Consider the following 15,491-nt stretch of genomic DNA (forward strand, 5'->3'; position numbering starts at 1 on the left):
GCAGGATTTTCTAACTGGGTATCTCAGCCCACCTTACCCACCACCCCAATAAGCCCTGCTTGTGGGCAGCTTCAGGAGGCACCTCATAGGAAAAGCGTGTTCCATGCTGAGATTTGTTCAGAACCAGGAACCAGGAAGCAAAGAATATGTTGTCCCTTCCGAGAGGAACAAGTAGAGTCTGGACTCTGCTCCAGAAACACCGTCCGCCTTTGACTCTGAGCTATAGCCTAGAGCACTGAGGCTTACCTTCCCGCACCCCCCTCAGCCCTGCCTACAGTGACGCTTTTCGGTTTAGCTCTGGCTGGGGGTGTCCAGGCTGCCGCTATTTGTGGACTTGCCATTAGCCCCATTGAAAGGAAGGCCAAAAGTTTGACTCTGCATTAAGTGAACATGAAGACCATACTCATCCCGAGGAAGGTGACAGCCAAGAAGGACACAAGGCCACTAATCAAGAGACCTGGTAGCCCTAGCTTCCTGTCACTCCAGCCACACAACCATTCTGAAGGTTTGTAGTCATAAACGACAGGGCTGGCTATGTACAGCAGTCCTCCACCCTGAGTGCAAGTCAGATTACAGGAGGAGCCTTTCATACATGGCTCCTGGGCCCAACCCTCTAACTCCAGTGGGCCTGATGTGGGTCACAATTCTGATGCCTTTCCTAATTCCTAAGGTGATGACAATGTGTAGTCACCACGCCAGCTGCTAACCATCCGCCTCTGTACCTACCAAGCTGCCATGTGCACAGGAACCCCTTAGGAGTCTTGCTAAAGAGAAGTCTGAAAAAACCCCAGTTGCTACCAATGCTGACAGCAGAACTCCACCAAACAAGTAAAGCTGGGAAGGAAGGCAGTGCTTCCTGGATCTTTGAGCACCCACTCTGGGCTAACTGGTACTCATCCAAGTCAAGAAAACCTCTTTAAAATGTCCAGCCTGGCCTATGTTGAAATAGGGAGTTAGAACTGCAGATTTAATTCCTCGTCTTGTGATGGGGACGTCTGAGTATCTGACCTGGGGCAATGAACATAGTGGAGGCAGGTTTGGGCCTTTGCAGGGCCTGGGGTCGTGCCCTTGAGTAGCATCAAGGCCCTTAGTTCAACACAGTCAGAGGCAGGATAGGACAATGCAGGATGCAGAACATGTGTGCTCTATTCTTCAGGTACCAACTGGGTTTTGACAGCAGCTCACTGCCTCCACCATCCACTCGATCCAGAAAATCCAACCCTACACAGCTCAGACTTGCTCGGCCCTTCTGACTTCAAAATTGTCATGGGTGAGTAGGAGGGCCCAGACTTCCAGAGCCAGTTGTGGTTCTTGGAACAGAGTTTCCCTGCTACCATTTGCAAGGCTCTTCCTTATGAAATAAAGACCACCCGCTGGCTCAGTTCAGTTCACCACTGAGCCACAATCTAATTGAAAACTAGTGCCAGCCCATGGCAGCCTATAAACTTCATAAAAACAAGATCAGCATCTATTGGGAGGGCAGAAGCTGGAAGTTTTGAGACAGGGAGGATGTAGGGTAGTATCTTTTTTGATTCACATCAAGATTTTTAGTAATCATTCGGAATAATGTTTGGGGAATTTCTTTTAAAGTCCTTTTAGAGCTAACTTGCATTAGTCTGAAAAGATGAAAAGATGGCTCCAAGATTGAGAGCCCCTGCTCTTGCAGAGGGCAGACTTCCTTTCCCACATCAGCAACCCACAACCACCTGTAACCCCAGCTTCAGAAGACCTGGCCCCCTCTTCTGACCTCAGCAGGTACCCTGTGCATGTGCAAAGCACACATGCACACACGCACATGCACGCACGCACACATGCACACACATACACGCATGCATGCACGAAAATAAAATTAAAATCTTCTGAAACGCCAAAAACATTGCATCGGGAATGAATAACTCAGAAGTACTCTCAATTTCTTATGTATTATTTATTTATTTTCAGAATTAGCTTACAAAGTAGTATTTCCATATGAGGTTTTACATACATATGTTTCATTTTGGTTGGTTCTCCCCCACCCCACCCCTCTCGCCTCTCATCTCCCTAGCCCGGTTCCCTGCTACCCTTTCTGCTCCCAGTATTCACCTGTTCCAGTTTCCTTTACTGTCTTCCCTACCGTCACCCCCTTAGAGAATCATTTCTTTTTTTCTGGTCACGTGGGTTCCACTCCTGGTCTTCACTCACATTTTCTCCTACCTACTCATGCATATTTAATAGAGACAGGGATATACATGCGAGAGAGAATGCACAGTATTTGCCTTTCTCAGCCTGGGTTATCACGTAGGAGAAACCTCTAATTAAGCAGATGGCCTATGATGCAGACAGTAAAGGGTGACTATGACCAACTGGACAGTGGCAAGGGCATCAGATGAAACATTCTCAGTCACTGTGATTGTCAGAGGTGCAGCCAGGAGAATGTGCAGGATGGGTGAGGGGGTGAGGACAGAGAGGGGAGGGATTAAGGCAGGAACGGGTACCAGAGGGAACTTGGAGTGGTTGCAAGCAAGGCTCCACCTTTCCCTTCACTCTGCTCTGCCTTACACACTTTCTGTGGTCCAGGAAAACACTGGAGGCGCCGCTCAGATGAAGACGAACAGCATCTGAGTGTGATGCGCGTCGTCCTGCACCCCTTGTACAACCCCAGCACATTTGAGAACGACCTAGGTCTGGTGGAGCTGTCGGAGAGCCCAAGGCTAAATGAATTTGTGATGCCTGTCTGCCTGCCTGAGCATCCCTCCGCTGAAGGTACCTGTCTTAGCTAGGGCTACTGTTTCTGTGATGAGACACCATGACCAAAGCAGCCTGGGGAGGAAAGGGTTTATTTGCCTTACACTTCCACATCGCTGTTCATCACTGAAGGAAGCCAGGACTGGAACTCAAACAGGGCAGGAACCTGGAGGCAGGAGCTGATGCAGAGGCCATGGAGGAGTGCTGCTTACTGGCTTGCTCCACATGGCTTGTTCAGCCTGCTTTCTCATAGAAGCCAGGACCACCAGCTCAGAGATGGCACCACCCACAACGGGCTGAGCCCACCATATCAGTCACTAATTTAACAAATGCTGTACAGACTTGCATACAGCCAGATCTGACCGAGGCAATCTCTCAATCGAGACTCCCTCCTCTCAGGTAACTCTAGCTTATGTCAAGTTGGCATAGCAACCAGCCAGCATAGCATCTCTCCCTTGGCTACTCCTCTGTAGTGTGGCTGTGGCTATGGCAAGGCGTTCTTCTTCAGCACTGATGAGGTTCTATAAAACAGCTCATCTCACAGTGTGCGCTTCCCCTAACACAACCAAATCGGAACACATTCCACAGAGGCACAAGTAGTATTAGGCACAAAGTAAACCAGCATGCTTGTTTTTTCATATAGGAACTCCAAAACCATCCAAGTGTTTATACTAGAAAATTTAACAAAGTATTGATGAACTATAAGTAAAGGGGATGATCTGGGATGCACACAGGAAGAAATTACATAGAGCCTGGGACAGGGTTGGGGGAGTTAATAGTCCACGTTGTGGAGGCTGGAAGAGTAGAAAACACCTCCCTTTTCTGAAAACCCCATCATTCAAGAAAACCTGTCATTCCTTTTGTCACTCCCAGCATCACCACGCAGTACACAGAAGGATAGCTGGGGGGGGGTGTGGCTCAGGCTGAACAGAGCTCTGCAATGGCGTGTATGCCTTGTCCGCACTGGGCCCTAGTTTCAATAACCAGCACTACACAGCCAGCCAGCAGTGGGAGGGAGGATCCAATCAAGACCCTGGCTTTCCTGGTGAGTCACCTTGAGGATGCTGCCAGCCTCATTAAGCCTAGGTCCCCCGCCTCTAAACTGGATGTGAAATCCCATCAGGCTGGCTATGTTATTAAAGTGAACTATCGTGAACAGAATATATCCAACGGAGAGCAGGAGGCCAGCCAGGCCAGCTGGCCTCCTCTTCTGTGGAATTCAGTGTGTCATAGCCTCACTCATTTCCTGAAGCTTAAAGATGGTGCAGAAGAGATTGCTGGAATCTGAGAAGTGTTTAAGAGACGTGAGCCGACAGGAAATGTGTAGGCAAGACTGGCTGGCTAACCAGGCACTATGGGTTTCGAAGGGACCAGCTGCCTGGCACACACTAACTTACGGTATTCCTCCTGGAAGCCTTGTACATGTTGGTGTGACTCATCACTGTGCCCAGAGATTACTGCCCCTCTCAACTCACATGGAAAAGCTTCTTTCTTCAGGAGATAGAGATTAACACAGAGACCCACAACTGGTCAAGTTACAGAGAATAAGAGGCTGTGCCTTCTCAGCCCTAAATTATATACATGATATCTATATCACAGCCCTCCTCCAAGGGCTCAGGGATCGCTGTGGACAGGGTGGGCAGAAAGAATGTAAGAGGCAAAGGTGCTGAATGCCCACAGAAAGACTGTTTTGTGGACACAGCAGGGAAGTTAAGTGTGAATTCACAGCAGTTGTGTGAAGTTCAAATAAGCTCTGTGCAAGCCCCAAGCCAGACAAAATCCCAGCATGCAGAGGGGTGCCCAGCACAAAGTCCCACTCCTACCTGAGGAGATATGGTGATTGATGGCTTCTGGGAAGGGGAGAGTCAGTTTTCTCTATGGGTGTGGCCTCTAGTGGGTCAACCACACTCCGGTGTAAGGTCACACAGCCAAATACAGACCACACAGATCAGATTTGTCAGATGAATAAAAAAATAAATAAATAAATAAACAGAGAAAGGGAGAGATGTCACAGAGTTGAGTGGGTCGGGAAGGTGGGTAGATCTAGGATGAGCTGGGGAGAAAGGGATGAATATGATCAACATACATTGTACAAATTTATCAAAGAACTAATAAAATGTAAAAAAAAAGAGGAAGGAAGGGGGTGAGGAGGAAGAAAAAGAAAGAGAAGCTGAGGCTCATCAGCATCATGAGAAGCAGATGTATGAGGAGCGATGCGGTTCTCTGAATTTAAACGCAGTACTGTCTTCAGTATCCAAGGCTTCTTATTAAATGAGAATGCAGTTGCCCTCTCTGCCCTCAGCCCATTTCCATATTATCCCCACATCTGTGACTTCATAAGCTTATGGACTTCATAACCCTTAGTTTGTGAGTTTGCCAAGTCCAGCATATTCATTTTAGGGATGTGGCATCTGAACGTGAGGCCTGACTTGTAACTGACTATGCTGGGCTCTATGTACAAAGTCCTTGACCAGGGGACCTCCTTCCTACAGCCTAACATTGCTGTAGACTTGCTGGTGCAACAGGGAACAAGACGGGTAAAATGACAGCTCTCACAGGGCCTCAGGTCCTTGCTGGCTGCCAGGAAGGCGAGGTAAATAAAGGAACCAGGTAATAAATCAAGGAGCAAATGCCATCCGACTCAGCAGCCATCTCGCCCTGTTCCTCCCCTGCAGCTGCCTTTCTCTGAGTAGTAACTTCAGCCCTTTCCCCTCCAGCAGAGGATGATGCAGTTGGCAGGGCCAATCTAAGCACATGCCACACAGTGTAGAAGGACACAGCTCGTCCATTCCCAGCTGCCCAGACACAAATAATCACACAGAAACTATATTAATTACAACACTGTTTGGCCAATAACTTAGGCGTATTCCTAGCTAGCTCTTGCATCTTAAACTGACACATTTCTATTAATCTGTGTATCACCATGAGGCTGTGGCCTACCAGTAAGGTTCCAGCGTCTTTCATCTTCGGCAGCTACATGGTGTCTTCCTGACTCTGCCTTCTTTCTCTCTATATCTATGTTTGGATTTTCTGCCTAGCTATATTCTGCCCTGCCATAGGCCAAAACAGTTTCTTTATTAACCAATGGTAGAAAACACATTCACAGCACACAGAGGGGCATCCCACATCACACAGATTTATCCTCCCAGTCTCTTCTCTCCTCCAGGAACCATGGTCATTGTCAGCGGCTGGGGGAAGCAGTTCTTACAGAGGCTTCCAGAGAACCTGATGGAGGTGGGGTTCAATTTATATCCTACAAACAGTGATGCCGTGGTTGTGCGTCCAGCCCTCTTGCTGTATTCTGCCTGTTCTGGGTTTTGGAAGCTTTGAGAAGGGAAATGATAAGAGACAAAAACAAGGGCCAGACAACTCCAAAATTTAACAGGAGTCCCAGAAATTTTGAAGTGTTTGTTGACCTGGACTTGGGCTCCAGTCTCTAAATGCCATTCTATGTCCCTGACAGCTTGTAAACATCTCAGAATATGGAGATCCTCCCAGAACATGACAAGTGTGGGTACCCAGCAGAAGACTGCTTAGCAAATTAACAAGAAGGGGCCAGGCTCTGAGAAACGCAGTTCATTCCGACGGGAACTTGACCACAGCACTCGAAAGTCATACCCCCATCATTTCAGACTAGAGTGCTCTACTTAACCTAAGGAGCCATGGCTCCCAATTTTGGACCCTCTTGACTTCTTTATCCACCTGAGATAAGTTATTTTTAGTCTTCTACAGGTGGTAGAGGACAGCATCTGACTTACTAGATTTCCTCTAATAACCGCCTGGTTCTGACATGTCTGGGTTCTATTATGGGGCTGGGTTCTAAATCCTCCAACACATTTAAGTCACTGACCATGTGACAGGCTTGTCACAGTCTAAAGTTTTCAGATGTGTGGCAATCACCCATTGCTGCATTCATGAACTCTCAGATGGTTACCCGCTGTCTCCTGCAAACTAGCTACTAGGCACGCCAGGGAGAAGAGAAGACAAACGGGTGCTCTAGCTCCTGGCCTCCTTGTGCTTCCAGTCAAGTGGGACAGGCAGGAAGTAGTTATGGGTATGATGAAGGTGAGGAAGAAATGCAAGGCACTCTGGGATGTACAAGGGAGGTCTGGCTCAGTCTGGAGGACTAAAGATGGCTTCCCAAAGGATGATGCTCTCAAATGGTACCTGAACGGTGAACAGTAAATTAGGGACTCCCGCATATGCCAAAACAGCATCCTTGTGACACGGCTTCCTGTCCCCACTTTCCTAGGATGGCCATAGCCCAAGGAGACTCTGCACAGACTATAGTTCCCTTGTAACAAGAACATACTGAGGGTGTGTGCTTGGAGCACATGGTCCATTCGGTTTTTGCAGTGAGGGAAGTTGACTCACAACTGTCTGTAACTACAGTTTTGAAGAATCTCATGTTCTCTTCTGTCCTCCACAGGTACCAAGTAGGCATGTAGCACACAAACATATAAGCAGGCAAAACCCCATATGCATTGAAAATAATAATTTTATTATTTTAAATTAATAATTTTCATATCTTTATTTTAAAAAAATACCTAGCACCCACATATAGTATACTAAATAGCTATACACTGTCAAAGCCCTTGGTCATTCATTTCCTTTGTGAAGATGCATGCAATTAATAATTAATATTATTATTAATACTGTGAGGTTCATCTTGAAAATTAGGTGTGAGAGTCTCGATAAAACCACATGCACCAGGTTCCATACCAGGGATGAAGGAAGCCATATACAAACTGACATGGGTTTCTATATGTTGTCATATTTGTAGCTGGTATATATGCTAGGCAAGGATTATTGTTTCCATATGACAGAATAGATAATTGAGTATCAAACAGGCAAAGCTACTCAACCAAGACCACAGAGCAAGTCTGTAGCTGAGGCTATAGCAGATGAGTCCCCAGTTCTCCACTCCGTTGTGCCTTTACCTGTACCACGCGGCAGTTCCTGAAAGGGAGTATAAGGTAGCTGGAGGCCTGCTCGGAAGCTGTCGGACAGCAAGGTCCTCTCAGCCAGAAGTGGACACCAATGATAGCCTTATGTTCCAGATCGAAATCCCAATTGTCAACTACGACACCTGCCAGGAGGCCTATGCCCCATTGAAGAAGAAAGTGACCAAGGACATGATCTGTGCTGGAGAAAAGGAAGGTAAGAAGCTGACTGAAATATAGGTGCTGAGAACCTGGGATGGAGTGGGGGCGAGGGGAAGAAAGACACTTTCTGGCATCCTTCCTGAACCAGCGCCGGTTTGGATCCAATGGTCTGCTGCACCCCCTAGTGCCCAATTGCCTGAACTACAAGTCGAACTCAGATTTGCACTGGGAAAGGGGCACACTGTATTTCATCTGTACCTCCCTTTCATCTAGGGGGAAAAGACGCCTGTGCCGGTGACTCTGGAGGCCCCATGATGACCAAAGATCAAGAAACAAACCAATGGTACCTGGTGGGCGTAGTGTCCTGGGGCGAGGATTGTGGGAAGAAAGATCGCTATGGAGTATATTCTTACATCTATCCCAACAAGGACTGGATCCAGAGAGTCAGCAGAGTGAGGAACTGAGTAGGCTCCCCAGCCAAGCTCCCACTGGTCAGTTGCCAGCAAAAGATCATCGGTTGATGCAAGCATCATTTCCTCCCCTGGCCCTCAATCTTCACGCCCATTCCTGGATGATAATGGAATTTCTTCGGCCCCTTCTCCTTGCTCTTGATAGCAGCAAAGTAGCAGAGTGGTCAGAGTGAAAGTCTGGATCTGGATCCAGCATTTACCACTTTTGGAATGATGGACAGCTGACCACCTCTTTAAGGCTGTATCTTCAACCATGAGGCACAATGTGGCTATACCTGATCTACCTCACAGAAGCACGATGAGGAGAAAGTTACTATATGCATAGGACTTAATCCCATGTATGAACTACACCATGTGTTCCATACGTGTCCACCAGGCAGGTGGGGTTCTTTTTAAACTCCTGCTTGGGTCTCAGGGATGATTAGCGACAGGCCCCCTCCTCCCACCCACCACCATTTTCTCAGTCTGCCCCCTAAACTCTAAGCTTCTTCGCCAAAGACAGTGCCCCAATCCCAGCCCCAATCTCCCATAATACTGTAAAAGAAATGAAATTCTTAGCCCTGTGGCATGGCGCTGCTCACACACTCAGCAATGTAAGTACACTTGAGCTAAGCTCCAATGGTAAGAGTGACTCAGGGAAGTAGGGGCTGGAAGGGAATGGTGGATTGTGAAGCCAGACAACCACCTCCATCTTTCATGTGTCCCTCGATGGGTCCTTTTTCCTCATTTGAAGGACCTTTCAAGCACTGACATTTTAGAATCCAACAAGGCCATGTTTTCAATGATGGCTTAGACTCAAAGTAACCCCAAAGGAAAATGTTCATTAGACTTGAGCCCCAAAACTCTCCCACTGCCCCTGCAATACCCACCGTGATCCACCACACCCAGGTCCCGAAGGACACAGCCAAGGCCAATGCAGCCAAGGATCTTCCCCTGACTCTTAGTAGAGTAGCTCTCCTGAGCCCCACCCCCCTTCTCACCCAGAAACATGGGCTGTTCAAGGCCCTGGCAGGCTTGCTCTCATGCACCTGTTCTCTCCCTCCCACATCCTAGCTGACCTTAAGCAGCCATTGCTCTAGTTCCTGCCTCTTTGTCTCTGCATCTGAGAACCTTCTTCTCTGGAGAACCTTCTAGAGACTTCACCCAAGACAGACTTTTCCAACAGACAGAGACCCATCCCTGTGTCTCTGTGTATGAAAATTGTTCTTCATAGAAGGCTTTGGTCCTTGAGCTGTGCTGCTGCTGCTGCTGCTAGAGCCTAGGCGAATCTCTGGTGAAAAAGGAAAGCAGTGGGGGATGAGGACTTGAGGATGCTAAGCCCAGGGCTGCATACTGGGGGACAATTCACAGCCTGCTTCTATTTCTCTGAGCAAGTCATTCTGCCTCTCTAAAGTTTGCTCTTGATTCTGTAAGGAGATGGCACTTGGACATCAGATACCACTCAAGAAAGCTGGTATGCTATTGTACTAACTGGTTCTGTGTGCCAACTTGACACAAGCTAGAGTCATCAGAGAGAACGGAGCCTCAGTTGAGGAAATTCCTCTAGGAGATCCAGCTGTAAGACATTTTCTCAATTAGTGATCAATAGAGAAGGCCCAGGCCATGGTGGTGTCAACCATGGGCTGGAAATCCTGGGTTCTATAAGAAAGTAGGATGAGCAAGCCAGGAGAAGCAAGCCAATAAGCAGCACCCTTCCATGGCCTCTGCATCAGCTCCTGCCTCCAGGATCTTGCCTTTTTTGAGTTCCTGTCCTGACTTCCTCCAGTGATCGAATATGATCTGAACGTATAAGCCAAATAAACCCTTTCCTTCCCAACCTGCTTTTTGGTCATGGTGTTTCATCACAGCAATAGAAACCCTAAGACATCTATTTAGGTTCCTGATGAAGACTTTTGATGCAGTTTTGAAACTGTTTCGAGGCAGTGAGCCTTCCCACTGAGCAGTGTGCTGGTCCAGGTCATGCTGACGGCAGCATCAGGACCAAGGCAGTGAGGAGAATACAGGCCCTACCTTCTCAAAGCTCCTACTGGCACATATGTGACTGCCGTATGGGCATGACCTCTGGTGAGTGTAGGGGAGGAAGACCTTCAGAGAGTGTGTTTTTCCACAAGCGAGGCCAAGAGGACTCTGGGAGGATGAGCAGGGATCCCTGTCCACTCAAGCTTTCTCAATAACCCCAGCTCCTCCCACAAAAATCATATTTCCAGGAAACCAGCATTTAAGCATGAGAATCAACATCTAAATGGGCCTCTCTCCTTAGAAGAAGAATACTTAACAACGCTTTAAAAGCATTGGGATTTCTGTGCAGATGCCAATTTCTGGCTGGGCCCAGTTTATCCTACTTATCCTCCAAATTGTAACTTCATCCTTATCTTGCAAAAATAACTAATAGGCCCATGGAACTTCAACCTTGTCCAATAAGCATCGGTTAGAAGATGTGGTGGTTTGAACATAAACGGCCCCCATTGGCTCATGTATCTGAAGGCTCGGTCATCAGGCCGAGTGGCACTATTTGAGAAGAATTAAAAGGTGTGACCTTGTTAGAGTAGGCACGGCCTTGTTAGAGGAAGTGTGTCACTTTGGGTGAACTTTAAGGTTGTCAAAAGTCCAAGCTAGGACCAGGGGCTCTCGTTTCCTGCTGCCTGTGGATCCAAAAGTAAGACTCTCAGCTTCTTCTCAACCTGCGTGCCATCATGCACCCTGCCATTATGAAAATGGACCGAACCTCTGAAGCTGTAAGCAAGTCACAATTAAATGCTTTCTTTTTATAAGAGTTGCCATGGTCATGGAGTCTCTTCAAAGCAATAGAAGACTAAAGCAACAGAAGTCTCCAAACTGCTGTTGTGGTCCAAGAAACTTGATCTCCTAGAACCACAGAAACAGAAAGATGGTGTAGCCATGAGGACCACCGTGTCTAAGTTCATAACCCAATGCTAGCAGACTCACCACCTTCAAAGCCAGCCGTTTCCTAAACAATTAGAAAATATGCCGCCAGAAAAAAAAAGGCCTGGCTCCAGGCAACCAGAATCTACCTCCCGAGAAATTAATTTGTATAAGGAGAGCTGTGATTTCATACTCTGAGCACTGTTACTAACAATGATGATCATGCCTGGGACCCATTAGGCAAAGAAGCCATTGTTCTTATGGGAAACTACACATTCGTTCCAAAAACATCTGTGTTGAGTCAAAGAGCCCTGCTTGGCTTGTGTGCGTCTTCATGCACCGATGAGCCTGGTAAGTTGTTTACATGCTGCAAAAATGTGTTCTGTTCCATTAGGATCACTGTAGCATGAAGAGAGAGAGACTGGAGGGAAGGTTGAGTTATAGATACAAAAACATGTCTCGGGTTTTATTGATTCGTTCTGTTTAAAAACCCTTCACCATTGTCCCTGCAAATTACCAAGATACCATAAAGACAATGGTTCAGCACACAAATTATATTACTTGAATTCTCCCTGCATCCAGATTAGAAAAGTTTATTTTTAATAATTTCAGTTTGTATCTTCAATGTCCTCTTCAGAAACTATCATAGCATGTCGACACTGGTGCATTCAAGACTGGAATATGTGCTTTGTGTCTGCTAGAAATTAATCTTTTCTGCAAAGGCTTGACCAAAAATAAAATAAAATAAAATAAAAACCTAAGATGCTCTTCAAGCAAGAGGAAGGTAAGTTGCAGGGAGAGAAAATCAGGGTTGCTGACATACAGACACACACGGAATCTGGATCTAGAATGGGTCTTGAAAGCAAGAGGTGAGGTCTGAAATGGTCACAGTGACTTCAGTCTGTTCATTAAAAAAAAAAGAAAAAGAAACATTGCTTGCTTTCTCTTGGTTGAGAGTATTGAATCTATGAATTGGCAGATAAAAAAACAATTGAGAAATTATAAACTTAGACCAAATATACTGAAGCTTTTACATACATATTCTCTAACTGAGCCCCAAGAATAACCTGTGATAAAATTACTCCTCTAATCCCCATTTTGCAGTGAGCCAACTGAAGCACCATAAAGGTACTGCAACTGAACCTAGAAAGAGAAGCTCCCCACAGCTACCAACACCCCAGAGGCCCAGATCTTGGTGTATCAGAATTCTCCAATGACCTATTGAAGTTGATTCTAAAAATGGGATATGAAATATAAGATGAGCCTGGAGCATCTGGTCGTCAGTGCCAGAAAGTAAGGAACCATTCAAAAACCTCCTCAACGGTGGAGACATCTCCAGAAGGCAGGGAGCCAACAGAAGGAGCCCCAGTGTCAACAGTGGAGACATCTCCAGAAGGCAGGGAGCCAACAGAAGGAGCCCCAGTGTCAATGGTGGAGACATCTCCAGAAGGCAGGGAGCCAACAGAAGGAGCCCCAGTGGACAGAGCTGGAACACTGTGAGCACAAACCAAAGTTGTATTGAATAATAATCCAAAATATAAAACAAGTAACCACAAGTACATATTTTATGGATAAATTGGTTAATGAATGCATAACTTATGAGGGTAGACAAGCTTGCTGTGAAGAAACTTGCCAATCCCTTCAGGGTGAACAGGACATAACCGTTTTCTTCCAGAAAGCATAGTGTGGGGCTGGGTGTAGCTCAGTGGAAAACCACTTGCCTTGTGTGCACAAGGCATCAGGTTAAATCCCCACCATTCTCATGCAAGAAAACATGCAGTATGGGAGACGGGAAAGAGTAACTCCACAGTGCAGACAGCGGCTGATCTACCTTGGCCAGGAAGTGAGGGTTACTAACAACAACAAGAAGCCATAGTGAGACTGCACACAGACTGTATCTCCCTAGTCTGCTCCGCAGACTCCACAACTCCTGCCTAGCTATGAGAGGCATACAGACTTATTGTGCCTGGAGAGTATTCTACAAAGTCTCTGACCAATGCTCCACCAACTATTCAGGTCATCATCAAAAAGAGGAGATGCTGTTAAAAGAAAAAAAATACTGTCATAGTCAACAGAAACTTAGACTGGGTTATATTGTGCCTCCCGACACGACGTTGATACTCTAAACCCCAGGACTTCTACATATGAATTATTGAGAAATAGCATCATTACCAGTGGGATTAATTAAGAGGTCATTCGAGAGCCAGCGGACCTTTTATCCAGGCCAACCGTTATCCTCCTAAGAGAAGAAGAGAAGACACGAATACATAGGGAGAGAGCACCATGCTGGTACGAACAGAATCCTACAGCTACACATCGGGGAGTGTCAAGGGTTGCCACCAAGATCCCAGGGAGCAGGGACATGTAAGGGAGACCTCAGGACAACACCTCTGGCTTCCTGACCATACCTCAAAGGCTCGTCACTTTAAACACTTAGTTTGGGACATTAATGTAGGAGACCTCACAAGCAAAGGCTTCCTGTGGGGGATCCCAGAATGGCTGGGGGTGGGGATGGGGGATGGAATCAGGCAAACACTAAGGAGACTCAAACAAACTATGGACTTGATTGCTATTGATGTATTCATGTCAGTTCATTGATTATGGCAAAAGCAGCGCTCATGTAAACTGCTACAAAGCACCTCTGGAACAGACACAACTAGTGTAGGATATATCGTAACTGTCTATGCCAACATCGCGACCTTTGTAAATAAAAACTGGTCTGAAATGGAGACTTTAAAAACTACATGACTTTAAAAATTATTAGAAGAAACAGGATTTAAAACAGTTTCTGATGAACTCTGGGGCCTAATCCCGGCGCAAACACACCAACTTTTGAAAAACGAGGCTACACACAAGAGTTAACTTGGGAGTACTGGGTCCTTCTTCTGTCTGGAGTAAGAGCTGAGCATTGCTGCTTCTTAGAAGACCCCCAGATGATTTAACAGATGTCCAGTCTGAGAATTGCTGTTCTAAGCCATTCTGCCCATATGGCATGCCCCTTCTGGAAGAGTCTGAGAGGCACTGTTTCCCAGACTTCAGCCTTTGACTGGATTTACTTAGATGATAGGAGACAGGTTGGGTAAGGTGCCCTGGTGTTCTAGCCCGTGATCCAGAACTCTCCTGTGACTTGGTTGCAAAATCATCGCTAGGACATTCTGCTTTAGTGTTTGCCTAAAGAGAACTCCTTCACTTCCAAGTAATAAGCCCAGGGAAGCAAAGCACCCCAGAAACTGGGAGCAGCTTATTGGGGAGCAGGAAGATGAAACGGCCCTGAGTATCTAAGGGAAGTCGAGTGACATGGTTTCCCTGGAGAGACAGACGGCTAGAGAAAAGAACAACACACCATCTGGGGGCATTGGGAGCTACAGGGTTCTGAACAGTCCTGGAATCCTTGGGTTGGAGGATGGGGAAACTTGAGATGTGTGATTGGTTTATCTTTCAGTTGAGATGTCGAGAGTGAACTTGGCGAGACCCAAGATGGCTGCAGGACATCAGGCAAGAGACCTAGTGTTCCTTAGAGAGACTGAGCCCATGGGGAGGAGAGCTCTGTGAATCTGGAACTCTGAAAATCTAGGACCAGGCCTGAAGAAAACGTCTTTAGTTCATCTTCCCCTCTGTGAATCCTTAGAGAGAATTAACAAAAGTAGAAATGGAACAGGGACCAAAACACAAAGGGAGTGATGTCTTTCCAGGTCCCTGGTCTTTCTCTGCCTGCTGGCAACATGCTAGGAAGGAAGTGTGGGTTACTCTGAGCTTGAGACATTGAGACAGGGAGACAAACAGGGCCTTCGAAGTGCTCGCCTGCATCTGGTACACATTGGTTCTTTTTTTCCCCCAAAAGAGATCAAGAAAATGTCACTTGGACGCAAAAACACAGCCTCAATTCCCAGCAATGAGCTTCTGCTCAGAGAGACGAAGAGCCAGGACCCTTTCAACATCATAGCAGGATCAAACAGCCTCCAAGAAAGTACCCAGAGGAATGGGGACAAAGCAATGTCACGACAAAGAGAAGGTGTGTCTAGTCCAAGTGGTGCCCAGGGCATACATGCATGATGAACGACAAACAGGTCAGAACAGGCAGGAATGCCCCTCCCCGGCAGCTTCCGCTACGTCCTGTGGTGTCCCCTATAAAGTGAGATGTCTCCATGGCATGAATATGGGTGGAACCTCCTGCGTATATGTCAAGGGGTGGCTGGCATAAGGCCTGAATGAACACTGTAGGTTTTTGAAGATCTCCACATGGTTCTAATGAACATTGTTTGAGAGCCACTGTTCTAGACTGTTCTGCCAGGACGCAGCCTCTGAAGAA

General features: G+C 46.8%; 2 protein-coding genes across 4 annotated transcripts in view; both read left to right on the forward strand.

The window, feature by feature from the left end:
• Masp1 (MBL associated serine protease 1) overlaps positions 1-13,909 on the forward strand; it is a 69,872-nt gene extending 55,963 nt beyond the window's left edge. Inside the window, exons 11-16 of one of the 3 annotated variants that reach the window (XM_050159961.1) lie at positions 1,157-1,270; positions 2,557-2,742; positions 5,891-5,958; positions 7,785-7,884; positions 8,103-11,533; positions 12,287-13,909. In XM_050159961.1, coding sequence (XP_050015918.1) covers positions 1,157-1,270; positions 2,557-2,742; positions 5,891-5,958; positions 7,785-7,884; positions 8,103-8,293 — 659 coding nt within the window. In that variant the 3' untranslated portion in view covers positions 8,294-11,533; positions 12,287-13,909. Of the gene's footprint in view, positions 1-1,156; positions 1,271-2,556; positions 2,743-3,597; positions 3,836-5,890; positions 5,959-7,784; positions 7,885-8,102; positions 11,534-12,286 lie in introns of those variants that run through there. The other 2 variants (XM_050159962.1, XM_050159963.1) reach the window with 2 other exon arrangements.
• Rfc4 (replication factor C subunit 4) overlaps positions 1-15,491 on the forward strand; it is a 751,101-nt gene that overhangs the window by 360,663 nt on the left and 374,947 nt on the right. The gene's annotated exons all lie outside the window — the stretch shown is intronic.

The sequence above is a fragment of the Alexandromys fortis genome, unplaced genomic scaffold (assembly GCF_014885135.2).
Source record: "Alexandromys fortis isolate MF-2015 unplaced genomic scaffold, M_Fortis_MF-2015_v1.1 scaffold_100_3062768_6864082, whole genome shotgun sequence".
NCBI lineage: Eukaryota > Metazoa > Chordata > Mammalia > Rodentia > Cricetidae > Alexandromys > Alexandromys fortis.